General features: G+C 34.9%; 1 protein-coding gene across 1 annotated transcript; it reads right to left on the bottom strand.

Annotated features, from left to right (window-relative positions):
- Positions 1–1,779: 1,779 nt before the first annotated feature.
- LOC143556374 (beta-glucuronosyltransferase GlcAT14A-like) lies at positions 1,780–5,354 on the bottom strand. Its single transcript, XM_077045710.1, has 4 exons — positions 4,817–5,354; positions 3,348–3,423; positions 3,150–3,265; positions 1,780–2,568 (listed from the first exon to the last, which is right to left on the bottom strand). Exons 1-4 carry the CDS (start codon positions 5,352–5,354, stop codon positions 2,054–2,056), a joined length of 1,245 nt encoding a protein of 414 aa, XP_076901825.1. The 3' UTR covers positions 1,780–2,053.
- Positions 5,355–16,761: the final 11,407 nt, after the last annotated feature.

Here is a 16,761-nt window from a genome sequence, read left to right on the forward strand (position 1 = left end):
TTGATAGTTTTGAACACTTTCATATATTATGTTAGGCAATTGTCTAATCATATAGTTATCATTATTGTCATGATATTTTATGAAGCGTACCGTAAAATGATGTGATATTTTGAGTTTTGTTGTTACATGACCTCAATAGATGATTGTCAAATATTGTGTGCTAAGAATCTAAGATGGCTCATAATATGATAAAGATGTATCATGTATGTGTGACTTTGAGCTAAAGTAGTTAGTGACATATATATAAGTCGTTTTCGCCATGAAATACATTATTGTAGAGTGAGTAAACGATTAACTCGACGTCACACATTTGTCGTCGTCGTAGTCATTACTGCTTACTGTCACTATAAACGTATCGTAATCTAAAATTTAAAGATATTCAGAGAGAATTTTTTGGTTCTTAAGTCACAAATTAAAGATAAAGAGACTTGCTTTAAATGATGCTAAAACTAAGTGTCGGGGTATGGTACTAAGAACCCTAATTTATTATGTTTTGGGCTTACTTTATTATATGGGCTAATACATTTGTTATTGGGCTGAGGGGGTTTTGTGGAGGTAACCCTAACTGGGCTAGGCCCATTAGGGTACCATGATGGTGGCCATGAGGCTCCCTATATAAGGAGGTCTCCACCTCCTTATCAAGGGTTGGCAAATAGCTCAATAAGAGCCACCACCATATTTTTGTGTCTGTGAACAAGAGATCCTCTGGATTTCTTAGCGGTCACCTCCACACCCCCAAAAGTCACAGCAGATCACAGCAGCGGTCGGAGCAGAAGCAAGCAAGTCGTGGTTCGTTCATCTCGAAGTCCGTGGAAACATCGTCATGGATCAGGTCAGATTCATTTCACGTTTCTACACGGATGATGAATAGACTAATAGTCATTGGAATGTGAGAGCAACTCATTATTCTTACTTATTATATGGTCTTATCTTTGATTATTCTAGCATATTTTTTGTATGTGTTGCTTATGTCTTTTTCATGTTATCGTTTTGAAACTTAAAATATTGAATATTCGCAAAATAAACTGACCATAATTTTTGGACTATAATAATTAATAATAATAATCAAATGAGTCCCAAAATATAGGATATTGGTAATATATCATTTTAATAGCCAACATAGTTTTGAAAAAGGCTTTAGGCTTGTGATTTATAATGCAAGTTGTCTCTACAATGCTTCTGTCCTGGGCCAATGGCCCAGCCCAAACGGCCCATTAATATTTTAGCCCACTTTCTCCTACAAAAGAGAAATTGAGATTCAATCCAATACACCAATACTTATTTATGCTAGAGAGGGGGCTATATGGTCATTAAACCATTTTGAAAGGTCAAAAACGGTAATAATGTCGTTACCAACGGCTATTTTATAAAAAATCTAACTAACCGGTTTTTACCCACTCTCAAAAACTGGTTTTTGATTAAGCGGGTAGAAATCAGTTGAGCGTCCTAAATTTTCAAACTGGCTACTGATGGTTAGAATCAGCTAAAAACCAGTTTTTTTAGAAACGGTTACTAACCAAAACCGGTTCCGGTTTTAAGAAACCAGTTTTTTTATGTACCACTAATCCACTATGGACAAGTAGGTAAAACTTGAAATATAGCAACTTGTTCATATTCTTGGTTCTTATAATCTTATCTCTACAATACAAGATTGTCCTTACCAAACCTAGGTTGAAAATACATTTCACAACATAATATAATAATAATAATAATAATAATAATAATAATAATAATAATACAGCATCCTAATTATACATAAATTGATTTTATACCAGTTGAACTAGAGGTGCAAATCCTAACCGGTTAACCGAATCAAAACCAGTCAGACCCTAAAAACAAAACCGAAACTAATTTATAACCGATACAAACCGGTTGAGTAAGGACCCGGTTTATACTTTAGAGAGAACCCGGATAGTAACCGATACCGGATACATCTATGCACACTATATGCAACATATATCATATCATTTAATCCTATCAAATTTCACACAACTTCACAACTTCTTACAATATAACATGACCTGTTACAAAACACGGGTCCGACCCGTTTTCCCTACTTGCACTGCTTCATTCTAAACCTCCCACTAGACAAAATTGACCCGATTAAATCCCCAACCCTCTTCGCACCCGAACCAGGCCTAAGCAACGTCACATTCCCCGTTACAGAACACGGGTCCGTCCCATTTTCCCCACTCCCAACACACCACCCACCCGGAACAATCATTCTGGGCCCACGAAACAACAAACCCGAGTCAATCATATCAAGAACCGGGTCATCTTGATGAAACTTTCTAGCGAACGGAGCGTTGCTATTGACCATTTTGTGATAGTACCCCATTGTGAGGTAATGTGGGTGCTGTTTTGGTGGCTTGTCCCATGAAATGAAGTGTAGGTCTGTGTTGACTGTTGTGTTTCGAAACTCATCTGCATTGCATACAACGGTGTGGAAGTAGCCTTCGGGCGATGAGATGAAGTTTGTGTAGTACATGAGAACGGTTCGGGGTAAGTTGTCGTAACCCCATATGCAGAAGTCGATAAACGGGCGAGATAATACCATCCATGCAGACCCTGAGCTTGCTATCTTGTAATGTTGCAGACTATAAAGTATAGGGGTGGCAAATGTGACTCGTTGGGTTGAATGGGTTGTATTAAAATGTATATAATGGGTCAGAATGGGTCACACTAAAAAAATGACTGAAACGGATCAAAACGGGTTGACATTTCTCGAGTTTTTTTTTATGGAACGAGAAAACTTTTTAGTACTTTTACTTTTTTAGTTTTTTATTTATATTTCGAGTTATGATTTTTTAATTATTATTTTTGAATTTTATTAATGGGGGGGGGGGGAACGGGTCAAAATGAGATTTCAAAAACCCCTCGTTAAAAAATAAAAAAAAAATTAAAAAATTATAACTTGAAATATAAATCAAAAACTATAAAAGTAAAAATACAAAAAAAAATTCTCCGTTTTTCTCGTTCCATTAAAAAAAAAAACTCGAGAAATGTCAACCCGTTTTGACCCGTTATTTTCTTTTTTCAGTTTGACCCATTCTGACTCATTATATACATTTTAATACAACCCATGGGTCACATTTGCCAGCTCTAATAAAGTATAACAAAACAAGATGATATATACTTATATATAATACCTGTAAATAATTTGAATGCTGTAGGTACGTCTCGACGCTGCGTAATCTCAAAAACATCAGCCTTTTTTGACATATACAACGCAGGATCAACTATAACCGGCAATGCTCGTTTAGACCTATTCATTTTAATCACTAAATTACTACTAATTCGGTTACCGAATCCAAAACTTCCATAATAAAAGAATCACAGGCACTCACTTTTTCCATCCAATTTTGCTTGTGTGATCAAGAAAGTTGAGATCCCTTGGTAAATAAGAGAATGCATGAAGCAGATCTATAAAACAAATACAAATAATATCAACAGTCAAATAGTTAACTCATATGTAACATAAAAAGCCTTAACTTCAACTTTAACCGAACACGAGCATATAATCGAACATGTTTTTGTGTTCATGTTCGTTCATTAAGCAAACGAGTATGTTTGTGTTCGTTCATGTTTATTAGTTTAAAACCTAAACAAACAGTTCACAAACATAAACAAATAGAAAAAACATAAACGAGCGCATATGAACATAAATGACCAAACAAAACCCAAGTAGACACACACACACACACATATACATATACGTGTAATCTAAACGAGCTCCTTTTATGTTTATATTACAAACGTAAAACGAGCAACCATAACTGCTTACGTATTTATTAAAATATAACTCCTTACACATTTATTAAAATATAAACGAACGTAAAAGATAAATAATTTAAAACTTAGACAAATGGTTCACAAACGTAAACGAACAAAAACAAACATAAACGAAACAGTGTAAGGATCAAATACATACAATTGTTAACGTGAAAAACTTAACTAGAGTAACAGTTTATGGATTAGAATAATTATAATTGCTCGTCTTCATTTGTTGTTGTGTAATTACTTAGTTCAAAAATCAAAACTGTCGAGCAATAATGATTAGTCTAGTTATTTGTACGTTTATTATGTTAATTTTATTTGTATCGGATTCTACCCCTGTATCTATTTACACACACACACACAAATAATTTAAACAAGCCCCTTTTATGTTTATATTTATATAAATATAAACTACTTATGTATTTATTAAAATTTAAACCATCGTACGTAAATAAACGATCATAATAAACAGACTTTCATAAAACGTAAATGAACGAACATTGTTCATGTTCCTAAACAAACGGTTCATTAACACAAACAAACTTAAATGAAATAGAACAAACATAAACAAACGCAAATGAACATAATTGACCAAACAAAACCAAGTGTGTGTACCCACCCTCCCACCAACACATACTTATATACAGGAACGAAACTTACTTAGCCCCCCCCCCCCCGGGTTTTTTTTCGCGTTAGTGTAAATTGACCCTTTTTCGCCCAAAAATTTGTATACGTCGTGTAAATTTACCCGTTTTGTACCGAAAATTTGAGGCCCCCCCAACACGAACTTGTCCAAGCTTCGCCACTGCATATATATTCATATAATATAAACGAGCTCCTTTTATATTTAACTTTATATTTATATAAATATAACCACTTACGTATTTATTAAAATTTAAACGAACGTAAATGAACGACCATTATGTGTGCTTGTGTTCACAAAAAGAAACTTGCTAAATATACGAATTTCCTGCTGAATAAACGTTCGGTTCATTTACGGGTCTACACACATGTAAACAACAACATTACAACACTTTACCATCTTGAGTAACAAGGGGATAATCCGAAGCACTAAGATTAATAAACCAGTCCCAGTCTCCACCATCCTTCAACAACACCGCAGCCGCATGCAACGTATTCGCCACCATAGTCGGTCCACGGTGCGTCACCAAATTCGCTTTACTAATCATGACCACGTTCCCAAACTTCACGAAAACCGGATGGGTGTTCACAAAGTGGTTTAGCCCAAGCCTTTCATCAGCCAACGAGTCAGCGTCCAGATGGACAACGTAGCGGTTGTTGGGGTGGTAGAGAGCTAGGAGAGTTCGTTTGAGCACGGAGGTCTCGTGTTTGGAACCCGAGATGAGGTAGGCGAAACGAGGCGGGGAGGAGGAGATCGGGAGGGGGTGGAGGGAGTGGAGTTTGTGTTCGACGAAAGGTGGTGATGGAGATTGGGCGGATGTTATTATTATTTTGAAGAGGGTGGTGAGTAATAATAATAATGGTAATAATAATAAGGTTAATGGGTAGATCCATTTACGTTTGTTGCGAAAATGATGCATGTAATAGGTTTTCATGGAAGAAGAATTGGTGATGGTGAGATTTGGGAGAAAATGAAATTATAAATTACAAATGGAGAATTGAATATTATTATTATTATTATTATTATTATTATTATTATGGAGTGGGTTTTAGTTGGGTGATGTGGGTTTGTTTTTATTTGGTGTGTGTGTGTGGGTGGATGTGTGAAACGTGTAGGATGAAATTCATAAATGAAGATTTGGGATTTGTTTGGATGGTTGGTTTGTGTTACTGGAGATTGACTCGTTTTTGGGCAAGAGAAATGGTGGTGAAGGAGGGAGTGACGTAGGAGAAGATGGTTTTTTTCGTTTTATTGGTAAAGTGTCGGAGAGGACGGTTCTTTTTGTGTTTTTGGTAAAATGTTGGGGAAGTCAGTTATTTTTGTGATTTTGGTAAAGTGTCGGAGAGGACGGTTCTTTTTGTATTTTTGGTAAAATGTTGGGGAAGTCGGTTATTTTTGTGATTTTGGTAAAGTGTCGGAGATGACGGTTCTTTTTGTGTTTTTGGTAAAATGTTGGGGAAGTCGGTTATTTTTGTGATTTTGGTAAGTGTCGGAGAGGACGGTTCTTTTTGTGTTTTTGGTAAAATGTTGGAGAAGACGGTTATTTTTGTGATTTTGGTAAATTGTTGGAGATGACGGTTCTTTTTGTGTTTTTGATAAAATGTCGGAGAAGACGGTTTTATTTGTGTTTTTTTGGTAAAATGTCGGAGAAGACGGTTTTTTTTGTTTTTGGTAAAATGTCGAAGAAAACTGTTCTTTTTGTGTTTTTGGTAAAATGTCGGAGAGCACGATTCTTTTTATGTTTTTGGTAAAATGTTGGAGAGGACGGCTCAGAAGGTGATGTGTTACGTCATGTTCCGCAGGATAAGGAAACTAGAGGAAAATAATTATTCCCGAATGTTTAAGAAAAAGGGTTGATGCATTTGGATAAAATTAATCGTTATTTTCATAATTTATTTGGTTAATTGACGATTTTGGTGATTTTCCCTTAATAAATTCTGGCTGTAAATAAGTTTTAATCTAAGGAACTTGTTTATGATTTGTTTAATTCGGTTATTGTAACTGTTATTTTTAACTGTGAAAACCGTTATTATATTTAAAACTATCAAGATGCTAGAACGTCATCATATTTAAAACCGTTTATTGGAACTCTTGATGAGGTAAGCGAAACGAGGCGAAGGTCGGGAGTAAGAGATCGGGAGGGGGTGGAGTGGACGGAGTTTATGTTCGACGAAAGGTGGTGATGGAGATTGGGTGGATATTATTATTATTATGAGGGTGGTGAGTAATAATAATAATAATAATAATAATAATAATAATAATAATAATAATAATAATAATAATAATATAAGATGATGATGAAGGTTTAGGTGAATGGGTAGATCGATTTACGTTTGTTGCGAAAATGATGCTTGTAATAGGTTTTTAATTTCTTCATGATTTGTTAATTGTTGATGGTGAGATTTGGGAGAAAATGAAATTACAAATGGAGAAGTGAATATTATTATTTATGATGTTATCAAGGATGGTGAGAATGGAAATTATGGAGTGGGTTTTTAGTTGTGTGATGTGGGTTTGTCTTTATTTTGTGTGTGGGGTGGGTGGGTGGGTGGATGTGTGAAACGTGTAAGATGAGATTCATAAATGAGGGATTTGGGATTTGTTAAATTATCGATATTAGTGATATGACATCTGTTATTAGAGATCGGCTCGTTTTCTTTTGAGGTGGAAAGAGAGAATGGTGTGGGAGAAATGATGGTAAATGAGAGAATTGTGTAGGAGAAGACGGGTCTTTTGTGTTTATGGTAAAGTGTCAGAGAAGACGTTTTTTTGTGTGTTTTTGATAAAATGTCAGAGATGGCGGATAAAAAGTCTTCAATTTACGGATTAGAATACTTCGGTATTTGACGGTATTTAAGTCATAAATGAGGATATGGGATTTGTTGGATTGTTGGTTTGTGTTACTGAAGATTGACTCGTTTTTTTATGTGGAATGGGGCAAAAGAAATGGTGGTAAAGGAGGGAATGATGTAGGAGAAGTTGGGTTTTTTTTTGTGTTTTTGGTAAAGTGTCGGAAAAGACGGTTCTTTTTTGTGTTTTTGGTAAAATGCCAGAGAAGATGGTTCTTTTAGAAGACAGATCAGAAGGTGATGTGTTGTTTCATATGCCGCATGATAAGGAAACTAAAGGAGGATAATTATTTCTGAATGTTTCACAAGGTAAAGGATTGACGCATTTGGAGAAAATTAAAGCTATTTTGATAATTCAAAAAAGTTAATGGCTATTTTCATAATTAGTTTGGTAAATGGACGATTTTGGTGATTTCCCTTAATAAAATATGTGTGTTAAAATTGAGGTTTAATCTAAGGATCTTGTTTATGATTTGTTTAAGTTATTTATTGTAACTGTTATTTTTAACAACGAAACCGTTATTATCTTTAAAGCTACCAAGATGATAGAACATCATCATATACAACCGCTAATGGAATACAGATTATTGACACTATATTTAAGATGTCAGATGTTGTCTATTTATTAGAATCTAAAGCGTACAGTTTAGCTTGGTTTTCTATCCAAAGATGACACGTCGCCTTGATCCCTTTCACAATTCTTATTGGGCTAGAATCTTTAGCATTAAATACCCTATCATTTCTCTATCATCATAAACACCCGAATGTAATAGTAAAGGTTGCATATTGGATCCTTTAGGTTATGTATAGTGGATACGCTATAAATTGGATGAATTGCGACACATGACGCCCACTTAGCAAAGGGTAAAATTTGTTATTAGAGTGTAAGAGCATTCACATCCAAACCATCATCTTTAACCTTATAATTTAACAAAAATTCACTACTTTTTAAAATATGCCTCTTATTTTAAAAAACACCACACATCCTAACCTCTATATTTATCTCTATATTCTTTTTTTATTATTTTTTCTTTTTTTTATTCATTTACAATTTTAACAAGAGACTATTTTGTCTTATTATACTTTTCGTCTAAAATAATTCTAATAACCTTTAGAAAAAACGCGTTAAACGTTATGCGAGCCTAAAGTCGGCTCGAACTCATGTAGTATATTAAACCAAACATTATAATCGATATGCGTTTAATTTCTGCATAGGTCCCAATTAACTTCTTCCAAAATTGCACTTCATTGAACAACGCTTCAACTAAGTTCCATTTAGGGATGAGCTTGGTACCGTACCGGTACCGAAAATCGCGAATTCTTGGTACCGGTACCGGTAGCGAAATATTCGGTACCGGTACCGGGATAATACCGGTAGCGAAGGTAAAAATTCGGGAAATACCGGTTCCGGTACCGTAATGATCCCGAAAGTCAAAACTTTAGTACTGATTCGGTAGTAGTACCGAATTTGCTCATCCCTAGTTCCATTTATTATGTTGACTTTGACCCGTTTGCAAATTCGCAGCAAACTTGACCTTCAATAAACCAAACAGTTCACAGCAAATTCCCAATTAACTTCATCCAAAATAGATTAAAGTCCACTTTGACCGATCCAAACATGCCATACACCATTTGCAGCCAACTGATGCGAAAATATTGCACTGTTACGCGAAAAGAAGCTTCACTAAACTGCACTTGTAATTATGAACTACTCGTATTAGCCTTCTAAAAATCTATAACCTGCTGCCAATACTGAAAGTAAATAAAATACCAAAATTACCCTTAGGGTTACTATGTTGGCTTAAAAATCAAAATTACAAAATACCAAGAATGATGTTATCTTTTGTATATCAGATACTTGCGTCATCATCATGCCCCCAAAAAGAAAAATTGGAACTAGCATACCAACTGATCTGAAACAACAATAAGCAAACCATAACAATCTCCATCCAATTTTAAAACATAACTTCAAAATATATTCACATGGCTTTTGTCCAATAAATTCTTGTCCACATGCTTGTACACAATACAAACAAATCACAGCTGTAATCCAAAGACCAATGCACTAGCAGGTAATGCAATACAAAAGAAACAATTACATGAACATATAGAACAACAAGAGCTGCAGAATGATATTGATGTCCCCTTAACTTGTCACACAGTTTAACAAAATTGCAGCTTATAGCACATTAATTTGAAGCAACAACACACCCAAACAAAACACATTAAATTGCAGCCTAAAACACATTGATTTCAAACAAAGCAACATTTCAACAACCTTTAATTAAAAACAAAATAAGTCCAGCATCCACAAGGCCAGAAGGCTACAAATTGAATTCATGGAACCCAAAAAATATAAAAGTATGTGGTTAGACAATGCCACAAAAAATCTGTTCTTATGCAGTAAGATTTCCATGTAACACCAAAAAGGGGAATAAGATTTCCTTGTAGCACTAATATATATGCACTAGTGTTTGGCCTTTAAAGTTGATTATCTCAATCACGATTGCGTCTCATTATGATTTCCCTTTGAAGTTCCTCAAAATATAGTCGTTGGAGTTCTGTCATAACACTCACGTCCAACATCATAATCCGTTGATCGGATTCATTCTTTGCAAGCTCCGCTTTCTCAGCTTCAATTCTCAATTTTTCTGCCTTCAATCTCATCCTTTCTTCTTCAGCAAGTCTATCATACGCCATCTTCTCGGCCTGAAGGCGATAAAACTCTTTCTCTTGAGCATGTGACTCCTCTAAAAGTGTATACTTCATCTTTCTGAGTTGTTTGACTTCCTCGGTTTGCTCATCTTCAACTTTTCATGATCGTTTTGCAGCTTTCCTACCCAGTGGTCGATCCAATTCGATAACTTCATTTTCAATTTCATTTCCGGCCTCGGATGGGGTTGTGGTTGGGGTCGGGGATGGGACCGTCATCCTCTTTTTCTTTGACTCGCCCTTCGCGTCTCGTAAAATCCACTTAGGTTGGTCGTTTAACAGGTTCCAACAATGCTCAAACGCGAAGTTGCATTCTTCTTGTTTATGGTACAAAAACTTCGCCTTATCAAACTTGCATTTAAAAAATAAAATACATGTTAGAAAAACGAAATAAGTATTTTTATGTTGGTTCGGACTCACTTTGCTTTATTGACACTTAACTTGTAAGGCCCCGTTACCGGTAGCCCTACTTTCGTGTTGGATTTACTCATAAACGCAGTTCTAAATATCAGAGTTAATTAAAACATTCGCGGAACATTAAAAACATTCAAACCATTACATTCCATAACCATAATTCTTGTCTTATCGAGCATTCATAGTCATTTAAAACAAAACATAGTCTTTTAAAATAAGACGTCATAGCAAAATCTTCAGATGCCAGCTTCGTCCAACTCTGCCATGTGTCCTCCTCAAGCTACCTGCCTCATTCTACTCACCTGCGTGCATATTAAAAGTCAGCTACGCTGAGTGAGTTCAAGTTAATCACATAATCATACAATATCTTCTTATATTTCATACTTAACCTCTTAACTTTCTTTCATACACACATAAGTGCCTATACTTTCATTCTTACCTTCATACTTTCTTTACATACATAATCATACGTTTTAAAGAGCCTTTCGCCCTAAAACCTCACAGATATTATAAGGGTCTGGTCCCTAACATCACAGATATTATAAGGGTCTGGTCCCTAACATCACAGATATTATTAGGGTCTGGTCCCTAACATCACATATATTATAAGGGTCTGGTCCCTAACATCACAGATATTATTAGGGTCTGGTCCCTAAAATCATAGATATTATAAGGGATTGGTCCCTAACATCACAGATATTATAAGGGTCTGGTCCCAAACATCACAGATATTATTAGGGTCTGGTCCCTCTTCGTTACCATACAACCATGCCTTTCCTTCGTTTGTTAACTTTATCGAATTCCTACATAAGCAAATACATTATACTTACCTTATACGTAACACTACAACCTGACAGTACGTGCAATATCCGAAGATCGTTCACGTACTAACAAGCAATCATTCATACATTTCACATCATTCATATAAGGCATACACTTATCACTTAGGATAAGTGTATTAACAAACATATCGAGTATGCACACAGCCCCGAAAACATAACACAGAAGTGGGGCTAGAAACTCACTTGAATCCTGTCACGCTCTCCGTTAATCGTTATTCCCTTCTTGAGCTGTGCACGGCTAACTGTATAATATTTACATGTATCAATTAACTACTACTACTCATGTTGTATTTCTATCTTTATATAACCCACAACGAACCGGGGGTCCGGGGGCAGCGCCCCTGGCAGCAGGGTCTAGGGGCAGCAGCCCCTAGCAGGGTCCAAGGGGCAGAGCCCCTGGCTGGGGTCGAGCTGCCAGGTCAGCTTGGAAAAATTTTATTTCCATTAACTGTCTTAACACATTTTTTATTAGGTTTTTAATTTATTTTCTAATTTGCTAACTCCAGCGAACTTATCATTAAGCGAACTTAACAATAAGCGAACTTAACATTAAGCGAACTTAACATTAAGCGAACTTATCGTTAGCGAACTTAAGCATAGGCGAAGTTAGTGATCGGCGAAGTTAACCCTAGGCGAACATATGCCAGGCGAAGTTGAGTATTAGCGAACTTAGCCTTAGGCGAAGTTATCATGGGCGAACTTGTCACCAGGCGAAGTTAACCTTGCAGGCGAAGTTGAGCTTACAGGCGAAGTTGCCCAGCTGTCGTCTCTGTTCAATCTTAATCCCACAGTCATATCTGTTTTAACGTGAAACTCTTGGATACGATATTTAACCAACTCGCGATCAATCCTATGGTCGTTTTTGGATATGGTTTGACCCGAAAACACGTAAAGTTTGGACCTTTAAGTTCAAAAACGTTCAATACTAGTGTTATTCATTAATCGAGCCGTTTCCATTTTCGGGTTCATTACAGTCGTATTTATCATCAAGTTTACAACTTTATGTTTCGTTTATATCCAATCTATACTCGTTCTAAGTTTCAAGACTAAACGTCTATAAAAACGTAATCTTTAGGATCAAAACATACCTTTTATACGTTCGGTTGGTCGCGTTTTGCTTGGTTATCTTGTATCTAGCTCGTATATGAGAGATCTATTGCTATTCGATGTTCGTTGGTCGTTTCACCCTCTTCCTCTCTCTCGGCCGTAAATAGTAATAAGGAAGTGTGTGTGTTTTTGAGTGTGTAGAGATTAGGATGGATATAAATGAGGGTTTAGGGTTTTAGGTTGGTTTAAGAGGGTATTTATACCTCTTGAAGCCCATGGACCTAAAGCCCATTACTATTTAATCCACCTTAATTAATCTAAGTCCATGATCCGTTCCTTACTCGATATTAATTAATTAATAGCGCGAAATCACTAAACGTAACTTTCTTTATTTAACATTATAATATTTAGGATGTTACATAACTTACCCATTAAAAACAAACTTAATTTAATTTCATGACCTAACTTTGACCCCGACCCGTCAAGATTAACCCAACATTATAAAATACTCACAAAACAAATTAAAGTGTGGAATTTTACCTTATCATGATCGGTTATGCCACTTATATTTAATCGTTCAACTTTATCTAGGCACGAACAAAAAGTATTAGTGGCCTTTTGAATGCTAGACCATCGATTTGATAAAGACTTGATTGACCTTTCGTTTGTGGTTTCTTTATGTTGCTCGAAGTACAAATAGATATTTTCCCACAATTGAGAGTATTTCTGATCTGTTCCTTAAATGGAATCAAGGCTATGATTAAGCCATGCAGCAACGACTGGCTCGTCTTCTTTAGCGGTGAAGTTCACACCCCTTTTTGATTTCTTAACACTGTTTGCATTTGCGGGGAAATGTGGAGAGTTGTCAAGGCTCACAATAGAATTCCCACAAAGAAGATCGGTGTAGGATACACCTTGATCTTGTGCATCCATACTCAAAACTACAATATAGTACAAAGATTATTATATTATGATTGGTAAAGAAATATAACAGTTTATTGAATGTGTTCTCTTATCTATTAATAGTTACAATAGTTTCATTAGCTGGCCAACATTTATAACACATACTGATTACATAAATGAACACAATTTAATTACCCTAATTATTTCATGTTCTACAAAACTTCATCACATGTGGATAATTCCACTATTAGTACTACTTTGTAACTTTTATTGTATTAAATCAAGAAAAGAAAACAACTTGCATACTCTAAAAACAATAAAATGGACCAAATAAATTAAATAAATCCACACAAAATTGAAACGTGTTAAATATGATGATAAAAGAAACCACCATCTTTATTCTCTATGAACAAATATGTATACAACTCAACCCTAAACCCTAATCATGAACCAAATTACAATCCATCTAGAAACCCCAATAAACCCAAATTACTATCCAAGAACATGGAATTAGAACATCTACAAACCCTAATTAACTTCTCTTTATCCTGCCGACATATTTGTAAGAATAGAACACCTTCAAATCATACTAATAGTTTTAATCCTACAATAAATATATTGAAATTGAGAGATGGAGAGAGTACCTGTTGCAGCTTTTGACAATGAAAAATAATTATTTGATTTAGGTTTTGCCTCTGTTTTGCTTCATAGGTAAAGAAGAAAGAAAGAAAGAAAGAAAGGAGAAAGCAGATTATGAGCTTTATAAGAGGGAAAGGAATATGGGCGGGAGAATATGAAATAGGCGAGTGAAAGTACAGGAGTTGAGATATGAGGTGCTACAGTAGCTTTTTATAAATGAAAAGTTACTGTATCATATTATCATAAATTAGGGATATAGTATATAAATAGGGGATTGGATGGAGTGAGTAATTGAAAGATTTTTTTAAAATTTAAAGATAGAGAGTGTTTTGATGGATGGGATAAGAATGCTCTAATGGTGTTGTAGGCTAAAAAATATATATATATATATACACACCACACACAAACATATATAATAGTAATATAAATATACATACATACATACATACAATACACACACAACACACATACATTCACCGGCGACAAAAGGTTCTCGCCCCCCCCCCTTTTATCGCCCCACATTTCGGCGGCAGGGGGCGGTGTTCTCGCCCAAGTCACCCCACTTGTCGCCCAAGTTCTCGCCCGATACGCATAGTCTTATAGCTTTGGAGACATTGATGACGTCGTGACAAACTCTAGAACTTCCGTCGCCTAAGAAGCATTTTTGACTGGTTATTTGCACCATAAATCGATTTGGGACAAAAACAAACTTTCAACCTCACATAAGTAGAAGGCATAATCAAGAATTTCCATATGCATTGGCATACATGGAAAACTACATCGATATTTCTCACACGCCTTTTTATTAATGCATTTAAGGAATTTGACTTTTATCAAGACCCATTTGATAGATGCTTCTTGTTTATCTAGATCTAAAGTGGAATGCTAAGTGTGTAGGCATGTCAGGTGGCGGGTCTTGTTATACTAGAATATCATCTCATAAAGCCTCATACTTATAAACTAACACAATGTTTATCTTTCTATCAATGTGGGACAAACTTCATCTTCACAGTTAAAAGTTTCAACTACACAACTTAGAACATCGATATCACATTCATCTTAGCTTCGTTTTGGATATTCGTTGTGATCCTCTCACATAGAAATGCACAACTGTACCATATAACAAGTATATTAGTAACAAATATGAATAATTACTTGTGTCCAAAACACGTGAAAAATTTTCAACAATTCTTGCTTAAACTATGTGTTCCAGGCATTAACCCCTCAACACCCTACATGTCACATCACCTTTTAGCGTCTCCAACACCACAACATAGGGGGCTTTAGCCCTTCGGGTTGTGGAGTAGGTACTAGGCGCAAACCCCCGTTTTATGTGTGTATATGTTGTATTTTTCTAATTTCCAACCACTTTTACATAAAGCTCCACATTCCACAACACCCTCTCTAGAGCCCATATACCGAGTATATGTGACACCATACGGCAACTTTTCTTTTCATCTTAAAGTTCCACGCAACACATAATCTTATAGATTTATTTCTTACACGAATCTTTTGTGTTAGATCAACACATCTGTAAGAGACATTTAAAAATCTTTCAATTTTTTAAAATGGTTTATTGTTATACAATCTAAAATATAGTATGTTTAAAGAAATCAGTTTTAGTAATAAAATCAGTTATAAAAAAAGTACTTTGGCTTTTTAAATCACTCTTGTAATGTTTTGTTGTTTTAAGTTCTAGCTACTTGCTAGTCTAAATATTTAGTAATATCTCCTGAGTTAATAAAAAAAAGTTATAAAAGGTGCAATGGAATTGTAACTTTATTTTTAATAAATATTAAAATTTGGTAATGGTTAGAAGTTAGAAGTGTCGTCGTGACTTCATGTTTGACTAGAAATTAGGATGGTCACGACCGTACCTATTTTATTTGCGTGTGTAAGTTGTGTGAAATAAATAGTCTAGAAGCTTCATGCATTTATGAATATATTATTTATTGATTTAATCTTTGTAACGAATTAAAGTCCGGCTAACTATGGTAACTCAATGACAAAAGACGTTTTTTCTGTTATTGGAAAAACCCGCCGCTTAATGACTCATTTTGGTTTTGAAAAGAAAAACTTAGGTTGAACATCTAATTATGAATTTAAAAAAGATAAATTAAATTGGTCAAGTTAGTTGAACCGACTGGCTTTCACGAATTTACAATTTATTTTTGACGGTTTAGTAGTTTAGACCGTTTTTATTTATTTTAATGTCACTAGTTTTTTAAAAATAATAATAGTTGTTCACTAGTAAAAACTACTTGTAACTAACAAATTGTTTTAACCGAATAAATGTACTTTAAACTAGCTAAACGACTAAACGTACCGAATTGCTTATTGATATTCATAGGAATTATTATTTTTTTCTTATCGATAAGATTTCACTCGAAGTTCATTAATATATATCAAGAGTCAAGACATCATTGTTATAAAATTTTATCAAAATATATTTTTAATGTTGTATTAAAAAGATTGATATATCATATATTATAGTAGTAGTTTGTATTAGAGGTAAGCAAATAAACTAGTTAACTGAACTGACATGAAAATCAAACGGAAATCCAACCAATTTGAAACCGATTATGTAGAAACAGTTGAAACCGTAGGTTCGCAACTGGCTTGTAATTTTCTCCACAAAAACTGGTTCCAAACCGGTAAAAACCCGAATCAAAACTGACTGTAACCTGGTTAAGAAACCGGTTTCATCCCAAAAACGGTTTTGACTTTTGTTGACCAAATCAAACCGGTTTCAATCCAAATCGTTTTTGAGTTTTAAACCGATTTATGCACCTCTAGTTTGTATCTCTAGATCAAATATGAAACTTTGTAACTCTAGATCAAATATGAAACGAAACTTGTCATTAATCATCATACACTTTCTTAGAAACTAAGGTTAGATATTTCTTTAAAAGACCCAATAATTTGAGAAACTTAA

The sequence above is a fragment of the Bidens hawaiensis genome, unplaced genomic scaffold (genome assembly GCF_021521415.1).
Source record: "Bidens hawaiensis isolate Kalapana, Puna unplaced genomic scaffold, B.hawaiensis_p1.1 tig00018568_1, whole genome shotgun sequence".
Taxonomy (NCBI): Eukaryota; Viridiplantae; Streptophyta; class Magnoliopsida; order Asterales; family Asteraceae; genus Bidens; species Bidens hawaiensis.

Bases quoted from the DNA above. Each gene is read 5' to 3' on its own strand.
- LOC143556374 (XM_077045710.1), bottom strand. From the start codon at position 5,354: ATGAAAACCTATTACATGCATCATTTTCGCAACAAACGTAAATGGATC. The intron at 3,266-3,347 runs GTGAGTGCCTGT...TAAAATGAATAG, and splicing joins AGCAAAATTGGATGGAAAAA to GTCTAAACGAGCATTGCCGG. The intron at 2,569-3,149 runs GTATTATATATA...TAGCAAGCTCAG, and splicing joins AGCATTCAAATTATTTACAG to GGTCTGCATGGATGGTATTA.